Source organism: Paramisgurnus dabryanus, chromosome 16, assembly GCF_030506205.2.
Source record: "Paramisgurnus dabryanus chromosome 16, PD_genome_1.1, whole genome shotgun sequence".
NCBI lineage: Eukaryota > Metazoa > Chordata > Actinopteri > Cypriniformes > Cobitidae > Paramisgurnus > Paramisgurnus dabryanus.
The window spans coordinates 30748552-30765437 of record NC_133352.1 but is presented as its reverse complement, the minus strand read 5'-3'; the positions used below and the strand labels follow the sequence as shown (position 1 = coordinate 30765437).

Genomic DNA, 16886 nt, shown 5'->3' with positions numbered 1-16886 from the left:
GGATAGTGCAGATTAAGGGGCGGTATTATCCTATTCTGACATCACAAAGGGAGCCAAATTTCAATGATCTATTTTTTCACATGCTTGCAGAGAATGGCTTACATAAACTAAGTTACTGGGTTGATCTTTTTCATATTTTCTAGCTTAATAGAAGCACTGGGGACCCAATTATAGCACGTACACATGGAAAAATACAGATTTTCATGATATGTCCCCTTTAAGAAATATCTGGGTAAGTTGTTTTCAGTTAAGACATGCATTAAAATCTGGGAATAGACTTTGTCTGTGAAACCGGGCCCAATAGTCCAAAAGATCTGAACTACTGTATGCTATTAATATTATACTTTAGGCTCCATAGTCTGTGTATGGGCTCCATTTTTTGTGGGTTTAATTTAGTTTCTGTTAAGAAATTTTACTGAAACATCTAAGATCAAGTTTAGTATCTGAATGCAACATAGCTGTAAAGTGAAAGCTTTTTATGTGAGGAAGCTCTAAACTTTTTCCTCTAGGCATGTATGTGTGTGAAAGAGAGAAAGAGAGAGAGAGAGAGAGAGAGAGAGAGGTGTGATCTGGTATATTGCTCTATTCTTCTCTGTGTGTGAGAGAGAGAGAGAGAGAGAGAGTTTTTGGGTGGGGGTGTCTCCTGTCCCCTCTTTTCCTTGTTACCGTGGTCACGCTGCCGGACACACTCACACTTTCACCATGGCCGCCTCAGAGACATGCAGCACCATTGAACCTCTCCAGCCGGAGTCCCCAGAACCCTGTGTTTTGGTTTCAGATGCGGAGCAGAACCAAGACCAGGAACAAGATCGGGCCCTTCAAAACCAGGAGAAAGATGAGGAGAAAGACGAAGGTGTCGGTTCCAAAGCAGAACCTGAACTTCAGAACCGGGAACCTTTGGACTCTGACTGGGTGGAGGAGAGCTTCCGGATAGACCGAAAGAAACTTGAACTCATGCTGTACGGTGTGTGCGTGCGTATGCGTGTGTTTATTATAACAAAGCTATGATTTCTACTCTGTGACTCACACGTGCTGAATATTGATAACTGTAATCTGTCACGTTTCCTGTAGAGTCATTCCAGAAGCTTCATTAATCAAACAGTTTTCATGCATTTTAAAGAAACCCATTCAGACAGCCACCTGCCACCGTTTGTTACAGGGAATTAGCTCTGAACGCAGGACAGCGAAGCATCAGTGAGTGTAAGATGAATGTAGGTTGTCCGGGAGCATCTCTCTGACTCTTCTGCTGTGATGAACAGGTATAATGGTCTGTTATCATGAGCTGTCCAGGAATCTTCTGGAGTTTAGCTCCATGAACAGGCTGCGATTCATCACCACCAGCTAAATGTCGACATTTAAATCCCTCAGAAACGGACAGGATGACATATTGAGCTCATCAGAGGAGAAATACTTTTAGTCGAGCACGTGCTCAGTGGTGCTTGTGTTTCGCCTCATCGTATTGCTCAGAGATGCCTCGTTCATATCTCAAGAGTTTCTCGGTTCATTTAGATATGAACTTTTTCCATGATGCTTCTACAAAAAAAATTTCCGTAGAAAACATTTGTGGTTTTTGCCTTTGAAAAACTTGGTGCTACAATAATAGAGAAATTTTGGTAATGGTGGTCATGGCATTGATGTACAGTTGTTAGGTAATTACAGGCCAAGACTGTAACCTGTGTTAAGGGCCGTTTCCGTGTAAGATATTTAGCTATTTGGCAGATGCTTTTATACAAAACGACTTGCAGTGCATTACAATGTGTACATTTTATCAGTATGTGTGTTACCTGGGATTGAACCCCCAACCTATTGCGCAGCTAACGCAGTGCTCTTCCACTGAGCAACAGGAACGCATATTATTGATTCATGGTAATTGACTACATGTTTGATAGTTATTGTAAAATTATATACCATTTTATTACACTGAAAAAACTATTCATTCAAATTACTTTGCAATCAATTTATTTAAGCAAAATTCTATTTTTTTTTGTTGGTTTAAATTTAGCTTAAAGAAATTGCAAACACTTACCTTAAAAAATTAAGTTAATTGAATGAATTTATGCGGGGGCCGCATTTTTCAAATACGCCGCACATTCGCAACATAAATTGCAGATTTCCGTGTGCAAAATACACTGAAAAAAATTATTCATTGAATTTAATCAGTTTTTTAAGGTAAGTGGTTGCAATCAATTTATTTAAGCTACATTTAAACAAAAGTTTTATATTTTATTTTACGTTACTAATCTTTTTTGTTTAAATGTAGCTTAAATAAATTTATTGCAACCGCTTGCCTTAAAAAATTGATTAAATTCAATAAATAATTTTTTTCGGTGTATGCGGGGCTTGCATGATTTCATAATCCCCGCATTTTCGTAGCAAAAATCACTGTTATTTTCTTGAAGGACTGATTTACCAGTAACTTACTGTAGATTTATATTTATCTAATTCATTGGCAACCATTTGTTCAAGGGAAAAAATTAACATTAAACATTATCAAGTCTTTGTCTTTACAGAATAAAATTATAAAAAAAGCCTCATGGAAAGCATTCTGGAAAACAAAAATCCTCATTAAACATTTTTAGGTTTTTTTTTGGTTCCCAGAATGCTTTGCATAATGCTGTAATTTTTGTAGTTTTTTTCTGTAAAGATAAAGTCTTGTTAATGTTTAATGTTCATTTATCTTTTAACAAACTAAACTTAATTACATACATTTAAATCTACAGTAAGTTACTGGCAAACTGCTGCTATTAATACTGTTATTTTTTACAGCAATTTTGAACAGTGTAGATTATAATCTATTTATGAGGACAATTACATTTGCAATAATATATTCTAGTATATATACTATTTCATAATTTCAATATTTTGTATTTAATCCATGTTTTCTGTGTTTTTTGTTTGTTTGTTTGTTTTTAAGCAAAAACAGCGCGTTTTCCATAAATGTGGCTTTGACTTAACCACATACTGGGGCAGTTTCCTGGACAGGGATTAGACTAGTCCTAGACTAAAATAAATGTGAGAGCTGTCCAAACTGAAAACAACTTGCAAAGACATATCTTAAAATACATCAGTGCCCTTTGTTTTGCCTCAAAACATACAAGTAATGTTTGAGATTGAGATTGAGATCTCTCTTCAAACCCGAAATGGCACATGTAAGATCGTGGGGTTATTTTTCAAGACAAACATATGAGACATTTGACCTGCTCTCATTGGTGTTTAGGAGAAAAGTTTTGTGCTGTGTGGTACTAAAGCTGCTTTACAGCGTTTGCTTAGTTTACGCTGTCTAAATTAGTTTTGCGTCAGCAGTGTTTTACTACAACACAACTGCTGTTTGACGCCATTTCTCAGAACAACTCTGGGGTCTCACACACACACAAACACACACACACTAACACACTGGTAGTTTAGTCATTCTTCGTTGTAAAGTTGTGTAACCCATGGCGATGAGGAGCAGTGAAATGAAAAGGGCCGTGTTCAGCTCAACCACCTAAATGTCATTGTGGGACAGATGTGTTTAACTTCACCCCCTTTATGCAGACTCTCACACAAACACACACTGCCTTTCTACTTTAACTATCTGTTTAAATCTTAAGAAGATGATTGTGTTGTATAAATACAATCATGAACAAAAGGGTGATAAGGTTAACAAAAGTTATTAACAACATCTGATTATATAATTTAATATTGTAATGTCTTCTCTCTGTTTATCTCCAGCTCCTGCAGAAGGGTCTGGACCAACAGGAGATGAGTTTTTTGAACGGGTAAGAAACTGAAAGAGTTAACATCAAAATCTTATCTTTCATATTTGTGACCAAAGCATAAGTAGCACAAGTATATTTGTAGCAATACATTGTCTGGGTCAAAATTATGGTTTTTCTTTTATGCCAAAATCATTTGGATATTAAGATCATGATCCATGAAGATATTTTGTAAATGTCATACTGTAAATAGATAAAAAAATGTATTTATCATTAGTAATATGTGTTGCTAAGGACTTGAAAGGCGATTTACTCGATATTTTGATTTCACATTTTTATATAATTGTATCCCAGCCAAATATTGTCTTACCCTAACAAACTATGCATCAATGGAAAGCTTATTTATTTAGTGTTCATGTGATGTATAGTCTCAATAAAAAAACCTTATGACTGTGGTCCAGTGTCATATTTAATGTGTCAAATCTTACCCTTCAAAAGCAAAACTCTGATAAAAACTCTGATGGTCTTTTGGAGACGGTCCAAGATAGAAACCACGTAATACCAGCTGTGATATGAAGTGTTTAGCATTAGGATCATTCATTGATTTTGTCTCTCAAACAGCACAGTGTCCTACTGAAAGGCTTTGTGATGTTAATGAAGTATTGTTCCTGTCGAGTGGAGGATGTCTGTGAATTTGTGAAGAGTTTCTGTTTCTTACACACTTATTGTCTTAGGTGATGAGAGAAACAGGCACGCAGGTGAAATGGCCGTCCAAGCTGAAAATCGGAGCAAAGTCAAAGAAAGGTGAGATGTTGTCACATCTTCTTAACACAGATACCTTACTGAGATCATTTCAACAAAACAATTCATGTTTCATGGTGTTTTAATGTGTAAGCTTTTTATTCTGTTGTGTGTCCAGATCCCCATGTTAAAGTGGAAGGAAAGAGAGGAAATGTTCTTGAGGCTAAACAGAAGATTCTGGAACTGCTTGAGACTAAGGTGAGATTTAATGAGTTTATTTGCTCCTCCACTGGACGTTTGTGGTCTCACCCCAGCACACCTGTGCACAGGTGAATAAAGTGACTCTGAAGATGGACGTCGCTCACACCGAACACTCTCATGTGATCGGTAAAGGGGGCGGGAACATTAAGAAGGTCATGGAGGAAACTTCCTGTCACATTCATTTCCCGGATTCTAACCGGAACAGCGCAGCAGGAGAAAAGAGTAACCAGGTAATCTCAACTAAGATGCTTTTTGACAGTCTGCATTTCGCCTCATGTCAACCAAGTTTAATGGTTTTTAGTTACATTATTTCTAAAAAGTTTCCCTTGCTATTTATTTAGGCTTAAAGGGATAGTTCACCCAAAAAAATAAAAATTTTGTCATTATTTACTCTGACGTTGTTCTTACCCTGACGTTGTTCTACACCTGTATGAGTTAATTTATTCTGTTGAACACAAAAGAGGATATTTTGATAAATGATGGTAAACGCACTAACCCTAACCCAAGTCATGTAAAAAAATGGATTAAAGATTCAAAATACCTATTTTATTACATTCACTAAATAAAAAAATTTATCATGTGAAGACATGCTTCAAGGATTTAACTATTTTTTCATTCCATAACACAAGTACAAAAAAGTTTAAATGGTCAAAAAAGGGTCCACATGCAGTAACCTTTTAAAAGGTCATAATACGTACCATTAAGGTACAGATATCTATACATTTGGAACCAATATTTACCTTTGAGGTACCAATTAGGGATGCCTAACACACTAAAGAATAAAAGTTTTTTGTTTACATATTATATGTGGTTGTACTGTGTATAATAATTATTTTAGAAATATTTGCATGTTTTATATATGTTTATATTTATATATAATTTATATTATATTATATATATATAAATATTTATTATATAAATATATATAATTTTCTTAAAATGTGTGTATTTATATATACATAATTATTATACACAGTACACCCACTTATATTATGTAAACAAAAACTTTTATTCTGCAATTTTTTGACCAATTTTTCTGACAGTGAACTAAACTAACACTGAGTTTAGTTAAACAAAAAAATGAAACATTAATAAAACAATAGCATTATAAGAAATAAAATCTAATTAGGACTAAACAAAACAATTCAAAGAATAAATATTAATTACAAAAATATATAAATAGTCAAATATTATTGTGCATAAAAAAAACTGCATGTAAACATCATTGCACATAAAGGGGGTGGTTTCCTGGACAGGGCTTAGGTCTAGTCCAAGACTAAAAATCTTTTTTGAGATTTTACTATTTTTAAAGAGGACATATAATGAAAATCTGACTTTTTCCACATTTAAGTGCTATATTTGGATCCCCAGTGCTTCTATCATCTAGAAAATGTGAAAAAAGATCAACCCATTAACTTAGCTTTGGTAAGCCATTCTCTGCAAGCATGTGAAAATATAGGTCATTGAAATTTGGCTCCCCTTGTGATGTCAGAAGGGGATAATACCGCCCCTTAATCTGCACTATCCAACCACAGCACTTTCATTTAGTGCAGAGATCAGCTCATTTGCATTTAAAAGGACACACCCAAAAACGGCACATTTTTGGTTACACATACAAAGTGTCAATTTTAACATGATATAGTAAATTATTTATTTGGTATTTTGAGCTAAAACTTCACATACATACTCTGGGGACACAAAATATTTATTGTACATGTTAAAAAAGTCTTATAAAATGTCCCCTTTAAAATACATCAGTGCCAATGTTTTGTCTCAAGATGCACACCAGTATTGTTTTTGTTAGGTTTCTTTGTAAAAAACGACTTCAATGTCGTAATATAACTATGGCCTAGTCCGCATTAATTTAAATCCTGTCTAGGAAACCACCCCAGACAGTCTATACTTTAATAATGCTGTTATACCAAAAGCATAATATGCAAAGTCTTTATGTTGTTGTTGTGTGCAAAATAAAAGAAAAAGATTGTAAGTCGATCAGATTCATACATCCAAATATTTGGGGGGGGGGGAAATAATGAGCAGTTTACAATGCACATTTATGCTCAAACACATTATCATTGTGATTTTTACCGCAGGTGTCTATAGCCGGGCCGGTGCACGGGGTTGAGTCAGCCCGGGCACACATCCGGGTCAGTAGCAGCATCCCTCTACTAATTTCTTTATGATACTGTTGTGTTTTTTACACTTCACAACGGCTGTGTCTCAGTATTGTCTCCTTCTGAGTATTTTAGCTGTGTGTGTAGTGGTGTAAGTCCAAACTTTTCATTTTGCGACCCACTCAAATAGCTATAATCTATCCTGGGACCTACTAACATATTTTTAAATAAAAAAATATGAGAAAAAATCTATTTTATAATTGAGTAGTTTTAATTTTCTTCTCATTTTTATCAATCAAATGTAAGTTTAATTGAAATATATATGGTAATTTATGGTAAATCATATCAAAATCATTGTCATTGCTAGTCATTTATTGGACAAAGCGACTTTGCGTGACCCACAGTTTGTAAACCCCTGGTGTAAGTCAACTTAAACAACCATTGTGATCCGCAGGCCCTGCAGCCCCTGGTGCTGACCTTTGACCTCCCAGTAACCCTTGTGGGGGGTGCGGTGGCAGATACGGGGTCACCGGTGATACAGCATGTGGCTCAAGCGTTCGGAGTGAATGTGAGCTTCAGAACTCAACCCCAACTCTACTGCAACACCTGCACAGTGAGAGGAACCCACAGCAACAGTGCGGCTGTGAAGGTCACACACTGACATACACACACACACACACACACACATACTCATTCATATTCAACATCATGAATAATCTCACAATGTTGTACAAATTCATCTCTGTCCTCTGACCTCTGCAGAAGGCGACGTGCGTGCTGATGGAGCTGCTCCTTGGCCCGGAGGCGGTTGCCGGGGTAACGGGGGTGGTGGTGAGCACCCAGCTGGACGTCACCTCTCAACAGCATTTGTTCCTGTTGGGTCAAAACGGAGTGAATTTTCTCACCGTGATGCATCAAACGCAGACACAGATCATCCTCCCGGACCTGAGCGCTCCGCAACACGCACCCTCGCTCATGATCCAGGGCACAGCTGATGGAGTGTGTCTCGCTCGACAGCAGCTGATGGTACGTGACCGTGTGTGTTTGCTTTAGAGACAGATGTGCCTGCGGAAGTGAACTGAATGTGACCAAATCTTCCTTTGGAGACATCCTGGGATGTTCACAGTTTATAAAAAAAAGAAATCTTATAGTAGCTCAACTGATAGGCCATAAGACTTTTAAGGATGTTAAGGATGCGGAATGACACAAACTTATAAAATTTGTATCTTGAATGGTTTTTGACTAGATGAACAGATATGTGACCCTGGACCACAATATAAATCATACATTAAGTCGCATGGGTGTATTTGTAGCAATAGCCAACAATACGCTGTATGGGTCAAAATTAACACACTGCAAAAAATGATTTTCACGAAGAAAAATTTTTTTTTTGTATTTTTGTCTTGTTTTCAGTAAAAATATCAAAAAATTCTTAAATTAAGATGTTTTTTCTTGATGAGCAAAAAGACCCAAGAAAATAAGTCTAGTTTTTAGACCAAAAATATCAAATTTAAGTGTTTTTGTGCATAAAACAAGCAAAAAAACCTGCCAATGGGATAAGCAAAAAATCTTGAACATTTTTCTTAAACATGAACTGAAAAATTTGCTTACCCCATTGACAGATTTTTTTGCTTGTGTTATGCACAAAATCACTTAAATTTGATATTTTTGGTCTACAAACTAGAGTTATTTTCTTGGGTCGTTTTGCTCATCAAGAGAAAGCATCTTAATTTAAAAATGAAAACAAGACAAAAATACTAAGAAATGTATTTATTGAAAATCACTTTTTTGCATTGCAATTTTTCTTTTATGCAAAAAATCATTACGATATTATGTAAAGACCATGTTCACGCAGTGCTAAGGACTTTATTTAGACAACTTTAAAGGTAATTTACTCAGTATTTAGATTTTTTTCATCTATCCTATAAGTATTGTCCTATCCTAGCAAACCATACATCAATGGAAAGCTTATTTATTAACTTTTAGTTGATGTATAAATCTCAATTTCAAAAATGTTACCCTTATGACTGGTTTTGTGGTCCTGGGTCACATACAGTATGTAAAGATGTTTGCCCCTTTTTTGTGTCTTTCCTGGTGTAGGATTGCCTGCCCGTTTGCCTGATGTTTGATTTAAAGGACGAGGGTGAGTCTGAACCTCGGAAACTCACCCAGATGATGCAAAATCTGGGAGTTTTTATCAGCATCAAACCAAAGGTCAAGCAGACAGCAAAGGTACGACTACAGCATTTACATTGCAATTAACCCTTTCCCCGCCATTGACGAGTTATCTCGTCAATTAAGAGAAAACATTTGCATAAAAAAAGTTTTCCTGATGAATTTTTATGTTAATCTGCAATACCGCGACTATCCTATAGATGTCGCACTTACCCAATTTATGAAAAAACTGAAACCAAAATGTTATTTACTAATTTTAAACTCTGTGTATGTTTTTATAATCATTCTGAATCTGATTTCTAACAAAATTGCTTCACAAAAAATGGTATTATTTCAGCTTTTTGCTAAAAAATATAATATCATATATAAAAACCCATATTTAAGAGTTTATAAGCAGAGAAAAAAATCCTGTTTTGTTTTGTTTGTTTGTTTGTTTGAAAGCAAAGGGTCTGTTCTTTTATATTGTTTATATTTTATATGTTTATATATTTTTAAAAGAAAATTTTCTTGGAAGGCATTTTGTGAAGCTTTAGTGAAAATCACAAAAAATGCTGGCCGGGAATGAGTTAATGATGATTACTCCATACTTCTGTTATGCTTAAAATATGTACTCTGCTGCTGATAAAGTAAATACTTTGGGTTAAGACACTTGAGACAGTGATTTAATTGCCGAGTTACTGTACTATAGTTGGTAGTCCAACTGTTATTCATTTAGCAGACAGGATTTATACATGCGGCGGCAGTCCCACTGGAAATCAGCATGCCGTATCACTGCTCATTTGCATAAACATTGCTTAGTGTAAATAGCATGAAGGATTATAGGTTAAAAGGCCCCAAAACATGCATGGATACTTCAATAAGCCACCACTTCAGCAATGTGAGCACACGGCTGTCAATGTATTAATCATGATTTGGGGAGCGCTAATCCAAATCTTTAATACTCCAGTACAGATGGCATGTGAATTGGGATGAAGTGTAAATGACAGGTGTTGGGATTTAAAGAAACTCACGGGTGATGTGTCGTCTTTGAAGGTGTTGTAAAGTGCTATTAAATAGTCATGAACTTGTATGTGTCTAGTCGGTGGTTGTGAAGGGTTTGGAGAGAAACATTGTGAATCTGTACAAGGCCAGACGTCTGCTGCTCGGCCTGGACTCCAGTAATGTATCCACGACGACCAAGAATTTGTGTGAGGTATCCATGGCAACCAAGTCTTCTATGGACCCTCTGGTGGCCAATAATGGAATGACGGGCTACTGGTTAAACATACTGATGCAACAACTACGCCTCACTGAGACAGGTCTGTGTATATTTATGTGTGTGTATATGTGGGTGTGCGTGGATGTGTGTCTGCGTGCATTCGTGTGTGTGTGTGTGTGTGTGTGTGTGTGTGTGTGTGTGTGTGATCTCATGTACTGTAGGTGGTCTATAATTGCCTTCGTCCATTTAAATTGTTTTGATGCTTTGTCTTTGTGATAAAATTAGTAATGTTTATATATCATTCTTTACAGAGGCTGTGATTGGCTCTCTCTCTGGAAAGCCACGCCCCTCTCTTCCACCTGGATTGGCAGTTACCTCAGAAGATGGACGGACTGGACTTAAATTGACAGACTTAAAATTAGAGAAGGTTTGAGTGATCGTATTTCTGGTTATTTTAATAATACCACTGAAGTCTTCTGCATTCTGCTTAGAGAAACCTGTCAGGGATTAAAATCCAAATGATATTACTTTGTTTTTCCCATTGCATTTGTGGGATACAAACTGTTATTGTACATAATAAAAAAGTAGCATTGCGTCAGATTCCAGAGAATGAAGATCAGCAGTCACACGATGAGACGGAGAGCAATGTAACGCCACATGCAGAGGTGACAGAGGTTAAAGAGGTTGTTGTCAGAGCAACTGCATCATCGAGGAGAGGCAGCCAATCAGAGGGCCCCAGGGAGTCGAACCAGGAGCCACGGCAATCACTTGCATCTGAAATCTCACAGAGGTACAGACATGGTCAGATAATACTGTTCATTACATTCAAAAACTGATTCAAGAATAAACTGTGTGTGTGTGTGTGTTTCAGGTCAGTGAGGGCGGAGGTGGATGGTGTTTATTTGAACAGAGACAGACGCTGTAGTCTGAGAGTTTTCCCCTCGATGGACGAGGTAGAAATGAGGATGATAATGTGCAGAATGAACTTCATCATGATGTTTCTTTCGGTTTATTAAAACCATTGTTGTTTCTTATTCGTTCAACAGGATCCCGAGTACGAGAGAAAGAAACTTCTGGCCAATCGAGGTTTGTCTTTTGATTATTCATAAGTAGCCAATCCAGTTCTTCGCTCTCTCAAATCATTAACTATTATTAAACATGCACAACTTGCTGTGAATGCAAACACTGCAAGAATATTTTTCTGCTTGCCAGCATCAGAATGACATATTGCGGATTTCTAATATGCATCATAATCACATTCATCTCACATCGTGAAAGTACAATCCTGATACGATCAAGCATAACGTCTTTGACCATTATGATCTCTACTGCAATTTAAGTACCGCTCGGGTTGGGTTTAAATTGTTATTCAGGGCCGTCTGACTGAATGGGCTCGTGTGACGGCCGACGTAGGCTCAATCTATTTCACATTCATCGAGTATACCGCTGAAAATGAATTAAGAAGCTTGAGTGTCAGAGAGGCTGCTATAGGGGAACCATTTCGGTGTAATACGTTACCAGATTTATAATGGAGTTAAATGACCCCGCCCACAGAATATGCAAACAGATGCACAGTCAGATACACACACACAATGCAGAAAACAATTTTCTTATTGTCTAAACATCCATAAAACAGGATACTTTGCATTATATTGAACATTTGTGCATAAATAACTCATTCTTTAGAGTGAGATTTTCAGAGATATTGAGAGAGCAAGAAAGGGATATAAGAGAGAATATGAGAAAAAACAGGAGCGAAGGCAGAATATTTTTTCTTATATTTTATAGATGAAGTTGTTTAAATAGGTGTCTAATGTTTAATAATGCAGGAGGATTGTGCAGCGCAAAATGACACACACACGCTATGGACTGCCAATGGACATCCAAGCTCGCTTTTGACTTCATAACATCTCCAGTTATATACACATATGTGTAACGTGTCTTTGTAATGACTATGATTTTTATCTGTGTGTGGGTTTGTGTGTGTACAGCCATGCAACAAAAGCCAGTGGTAACTGAGGTCCGGACCCCCACAGATACCTGGAGTGGGATGGGCTTCTCGAAATCAATGCCCACTGAAGCTGTGAGAGAACTGAGAGCGGTGAATCGACGGTGCTATAGACCCTACCAGCAACAGGTACGCACACAAACACACACAATCAGCAGCAGGTACACACACATCAACCAGCAGGTACACAGAAACACAAACACAACGGGCAGCAGGTACACACACAACCTGCAGAAGATACACATACAAACACGCACAACCAGCAGCAGGTAAACACACACACACACACACACACACACACACACACACACACACACACACACACACACACACACACACACACACACACACACACACACACACACACACACACACACACACACATACACACACACACACACACACACACACACACACACACACACACGCACAAGTTTGTCTTGATGTTGTGTTAAAATAAATAAAGCTGACAACACAAGTTCTAAAAATAACACAGATATGTCTAATTTGGGACAACGCATTTTGTGTGTTGTCCCTAAAATGTTTTTAACATAGCAGTTTTAGAGTGCACACACACACACATATGCGCGCACACACATATACACATACACATACACACACACACACACGCACACGCACGCACACACACACACACACGCACGCACGCACGCACGCACGCACGCACGCACGCACGCACGCACGCACGCACGCACGCACACACACACACACACACACACACACACACACACACACACACCAATTAACTGCATAGAGGAAAATTATTTTAATTTTGTTTGTGAACATATTAATTTCTGATCAATTAAGCACGCATGCAACCACACACACACACGCACGCACGCACGCATGCACGCATGAATTTGTAAAGGTGTGTGCTTGTGCGTGATTCTGTCATGTGCTAGTTTTCTGGTTTTGGTTGAACAAAAGCAAGTGCTTAGGAAAAATCTTCCTTCTCTCAAGTCAATGTGACAGATGCCATCAGACTCAAAATATGCCTGTCATTCATACATTAACATATTTGGAGTCTTCACGTTGCGTTTTGTTACTGATGTCAAACCTCTGATTGGAAAATATAGTGTGAATGTTCGACTAAAACAGCATGAGGTCAAGACAGAATCTCTATTAAGAAAAAAATCTGAATTAATCTTCACTATCTTTGTTGTAGTCGTGGAATGCTCAGACTGGAAAGGAACGTGTCTGTAATGGCAGCAATTCGGAGAACTGGAGAGAAAGAAGGGGGTCTTTATCCTCACCACCACCTGAGTCATCTTCGTCTTCCTTTCAGACCTACAGTTTGTCAGCTGCTCGACCATGTATGTAACCACACAACCGATTTAACTATAGAAAATGTGGCGTACCCTTTTTTAATTACAGCGTTACATTCTGATAGCAGCTTTTATGCTTTTAGAGCTGAAACATTCAGATTCAAGGCCTAAAGACAAATTAAGATTAAAGACAACGGATATAAGCTTTACTTTGTGACCTTTAACCTGCAGTGGAGAGCTACCTGACCAGCTCTAACCAATCTGAGGGCGGATCTGCAGTGCCCAGACATTTGATTGGCAGGTCACCTAGCCCCACCCACACGGATGATCTTGTAGAGTTATTGGGACAGTTGGGTCTGGGGAAGTACATCGATATATTCCAGGAACAAGAGGTACAAACACGCACACACGCGTGCGTGCACACACACACAATAATCTCAGATGACACACCCATATACCACACACTCCCCATCACTGACTGTCTACAACAACAACAAAAATCTGAAGAAAGTTTATAAACCAGAAAATTGTGTGTTTGGGACTAACCTAGTCAACCATTACTAGTTCTTCCCCAAAGTAAGTGACACAATCAGATTTTCTTTGAAAGCCATTCAGAGTTTTGTTTCAGAAGTGAAGTAGTTGTTTGTGATGAGAGCTGTATTCTGCTTTGTCTTCTCCTGTAAAAAAACTAAAATGATTATTTTTAGATTTTGATTACATCTACACACATTTCTACACATCTACACACATAACACTGCTGTGTACTGTTTGAGTCTCTTATCAGCTATTTCAGAAAAACCTGAGTCCACAAAATCCCATTACGGCAAAACAAAGAGTGTTTGGTTTCTTGATGTGTCATCTTGGCCAGAATTAGCTATAAACTGCTTTTAAAAATCAAAGCACATTAACACAACACACACTCTTAGCTCATGTGAGGAAAGCAATATCATGTTTTTTTTTTTGTGTCAGATTGATTTTCAGACCTTCCTAACGCTTACAGACGAGGACTTGAAGGAAGTGGGTGTGAGCACATTTGGAGCACGCCGAAAGATGATTCTCGCCATCACGGGTAACATTTCTTAACCAAACTAATGGAGATTTGACCCAACAATGGTTTAAAACAAACCCTGCATAGGTTAATGTATAACCCAACGGGTTGGGTTTGTCATTGAACACTGCAATATCCCAGCATTTTTTGGATTGTACTTCCAGTCTGATCTGCATAGCTACATGTACATTTTTGCATCCAAATATATTAGTTTTCAAATTTTGTTTTGTATTTTCCCATGCCAGATTTGAGTAAAAAGAGGAAATTTCCAGAAACGGTCACTCTGAAGACTGGGTACCTGGAAGGAGGGGCAAGCGGCCGTCTTCCACGGATTGTGGACGAGGATGTGGCCGCCAAAAGTAACCGCTGGTGATGAACTGCAGTGACTGCAAAGACTAAGTTCCCTACATTGCACCTGGGATCAGTTAATGCTTCCTGTCATGTGGCCCTCAGGGACCAATCAAAGTGTAATACGTGATAGATGATTACCATAATAAGGCAGAGAGGACAGATGTGTTATTGGTCTCAGAGGAAACATGCTGAGATGTATGACCTTCACTGCCTGTCCAGCACCAACACTTGTTATGCAAGAATGTCTCTTTTCTGTGTCTCTGTATCTCTTCCTGTCACCGGTCTTGTGTCTATGCAACATTTTATGGCCTTTATAATGTTTAAACAAGAATATTTTCAGTTCCTCTATGGAACAAACTTTAATAATGGCACCTGTTCAGAGAAACTCATTTATAGGAAACTTTGAAAAATGCTTAATAGGATTATCCTAAACTTGACTTTATGAAATTCTGAGGATGAATGTTTCTATTGTTTTATATAGAAAATCTAGAACTTAGAATTAAAAGGTAGTCACACTGCAGGATAATTGAACTTGAAAATGAAAATATTACAATTATGAATATCCTAAAAGAAATGATGACCAGTGTAAGATCTTGATTTTGCAAAACGTTGTGTATTTTCTTCATAAACTTGTTAAAGGAGACATGTAGCCGATAGAGGGCGTCCTGTTACTGTCTGTGGCCTGTGGAGAGCTTTAATTTTGAGCATTAAAATTCTTCTTGGGAATATTTTTCCCGGAACATTAACGAATTATACAATTTGACGACCTTGAAAATTACCAGCTTTGCAAGTTCACTGTTAAATAAATAAAGTGGAATCTAAATTAATAATTAAATGGTTTTATTCAGCAGAGAAAATATGAAACCACTCTCAATAGTCTGGCGTTGCACCCCAGTGCGCCACTGAAAGTTTCAATTAAAATTATCTGTTTTGAGTGTGCACCGTTTCTCTCATTTACAATTTAATGTATTTCTCATATGCATGTCATTAAAAGGGATTTCATTAATGCATCGTGTACTGCCACGAATTTTTGCAGTGTCGATTTCACACATGACACTTTTAAAAGCACATAATCAGAAGCCGAATTGACCTGTATTACCAATGTTTAAATATTACCGCTTAACATGAACAGCATTAAGCAAATTTAATGGAAAGTGGGGAAAAAATACGATAAAAAGCTTTTTAAAAAAAGCAACAATGCATTCTTTGTGAATGTATATTTAATGATTTACCACAAAATTTTTAGCACTTTGAAGTGACCGAGCATAAAATGTGATTGTTGATAAATTAACCTTTAATAACCACGAGCTCAGATATTTGCCTAATAATAAGATTTGTGTTAACATAAACTTGCATTTGATTCAGTAATGCACAATGGCTCGCCATATAAACAGTGACGTGGTGCTGAACGGACAGCTCCCACTCGCGTGCGCGACTGCGCGCATGTTAAGTCCCAAAACTTCTGCAGCTTTATGTTGTACCAATGAGTTAAATCCTCTGAATTATTTATACACTTTAATTAAAAACAAGCCAATGCTCCCATCCGTCTCTCCGCAGCCGAAATCACGGCGGTGGACAGCGGGTGGGTTAAAGCCATCAGCCTCCTCCTCCTCCCGGTTTCAAATAAAAAGAGGAGCTGGTTAGCTGTGATCAGGGTGTGAGGGAGTGGCGGTGTATTGATTTGCCTCCTCACAGCGCAGGATGTTAACAGCTTGAAGTCAACACCTGTGTATTACCTCCAACAAACCTCAATGCCAGCGTTTTTTCCCTGGTGAATCCACTCCCTTTGTTCTACATCCATCTCTTCGAGAAAGAGAGAGAGATAGCGAGGCCTTTACTATTATTGTAACATTATATTTTTGACAAAGGTACGATTAGTGATCAATAAATCATATCAACATATGTGTTTACATTAAGTTCAACTAAATGTCTAAATGTCTTTGTTCTGATGAACACAAAGGAAGATATGTTGAGGAATGTTTGTAACCAAACCGATCATGAGCACCATTCAC

General features: G+C 37.6%; 1 protein-coding gene across 1 annotated transcript; it reads left to right on the top strand.

The window, feature by feature from the left end:
• The first annotated feature begins 687 nt into the window (after positions 1-687).
• Positions 688-15765, top strand: bicc2 (bicaudal C homolog 2). Its single transcript, XM_065270930.2, has 19 exons — positions 688-964; positions 3712-3758; positions 4430-4499; positions 4615-4694; positions 4766-4927; positions 6791-6844; positions 7266-7460; positions 7574-7837; positions 8912-9043; positions 10065-10284; positions 10496-10611; positions 10784-10974; positions 11056-11137; positions 11231-11270; positions 12176-12321; positions 13376-13523; positions 13707-13867; positions 14445-14544; positions 14769-15765. The coding sequence occupies exons 1-19, from the start codon at positions 703-705 to the stop codon at positions 14894-14896; spliced, it is 2598 nt and encodes an 865-aa protein (XP_065127002.1). The 5' UTR covers positions 688-702; the 3' UTR covers positions 14897-15765.
• The last annotated feature ends 1121 nt before the right edge of the window (positions 15766-16886 follow it).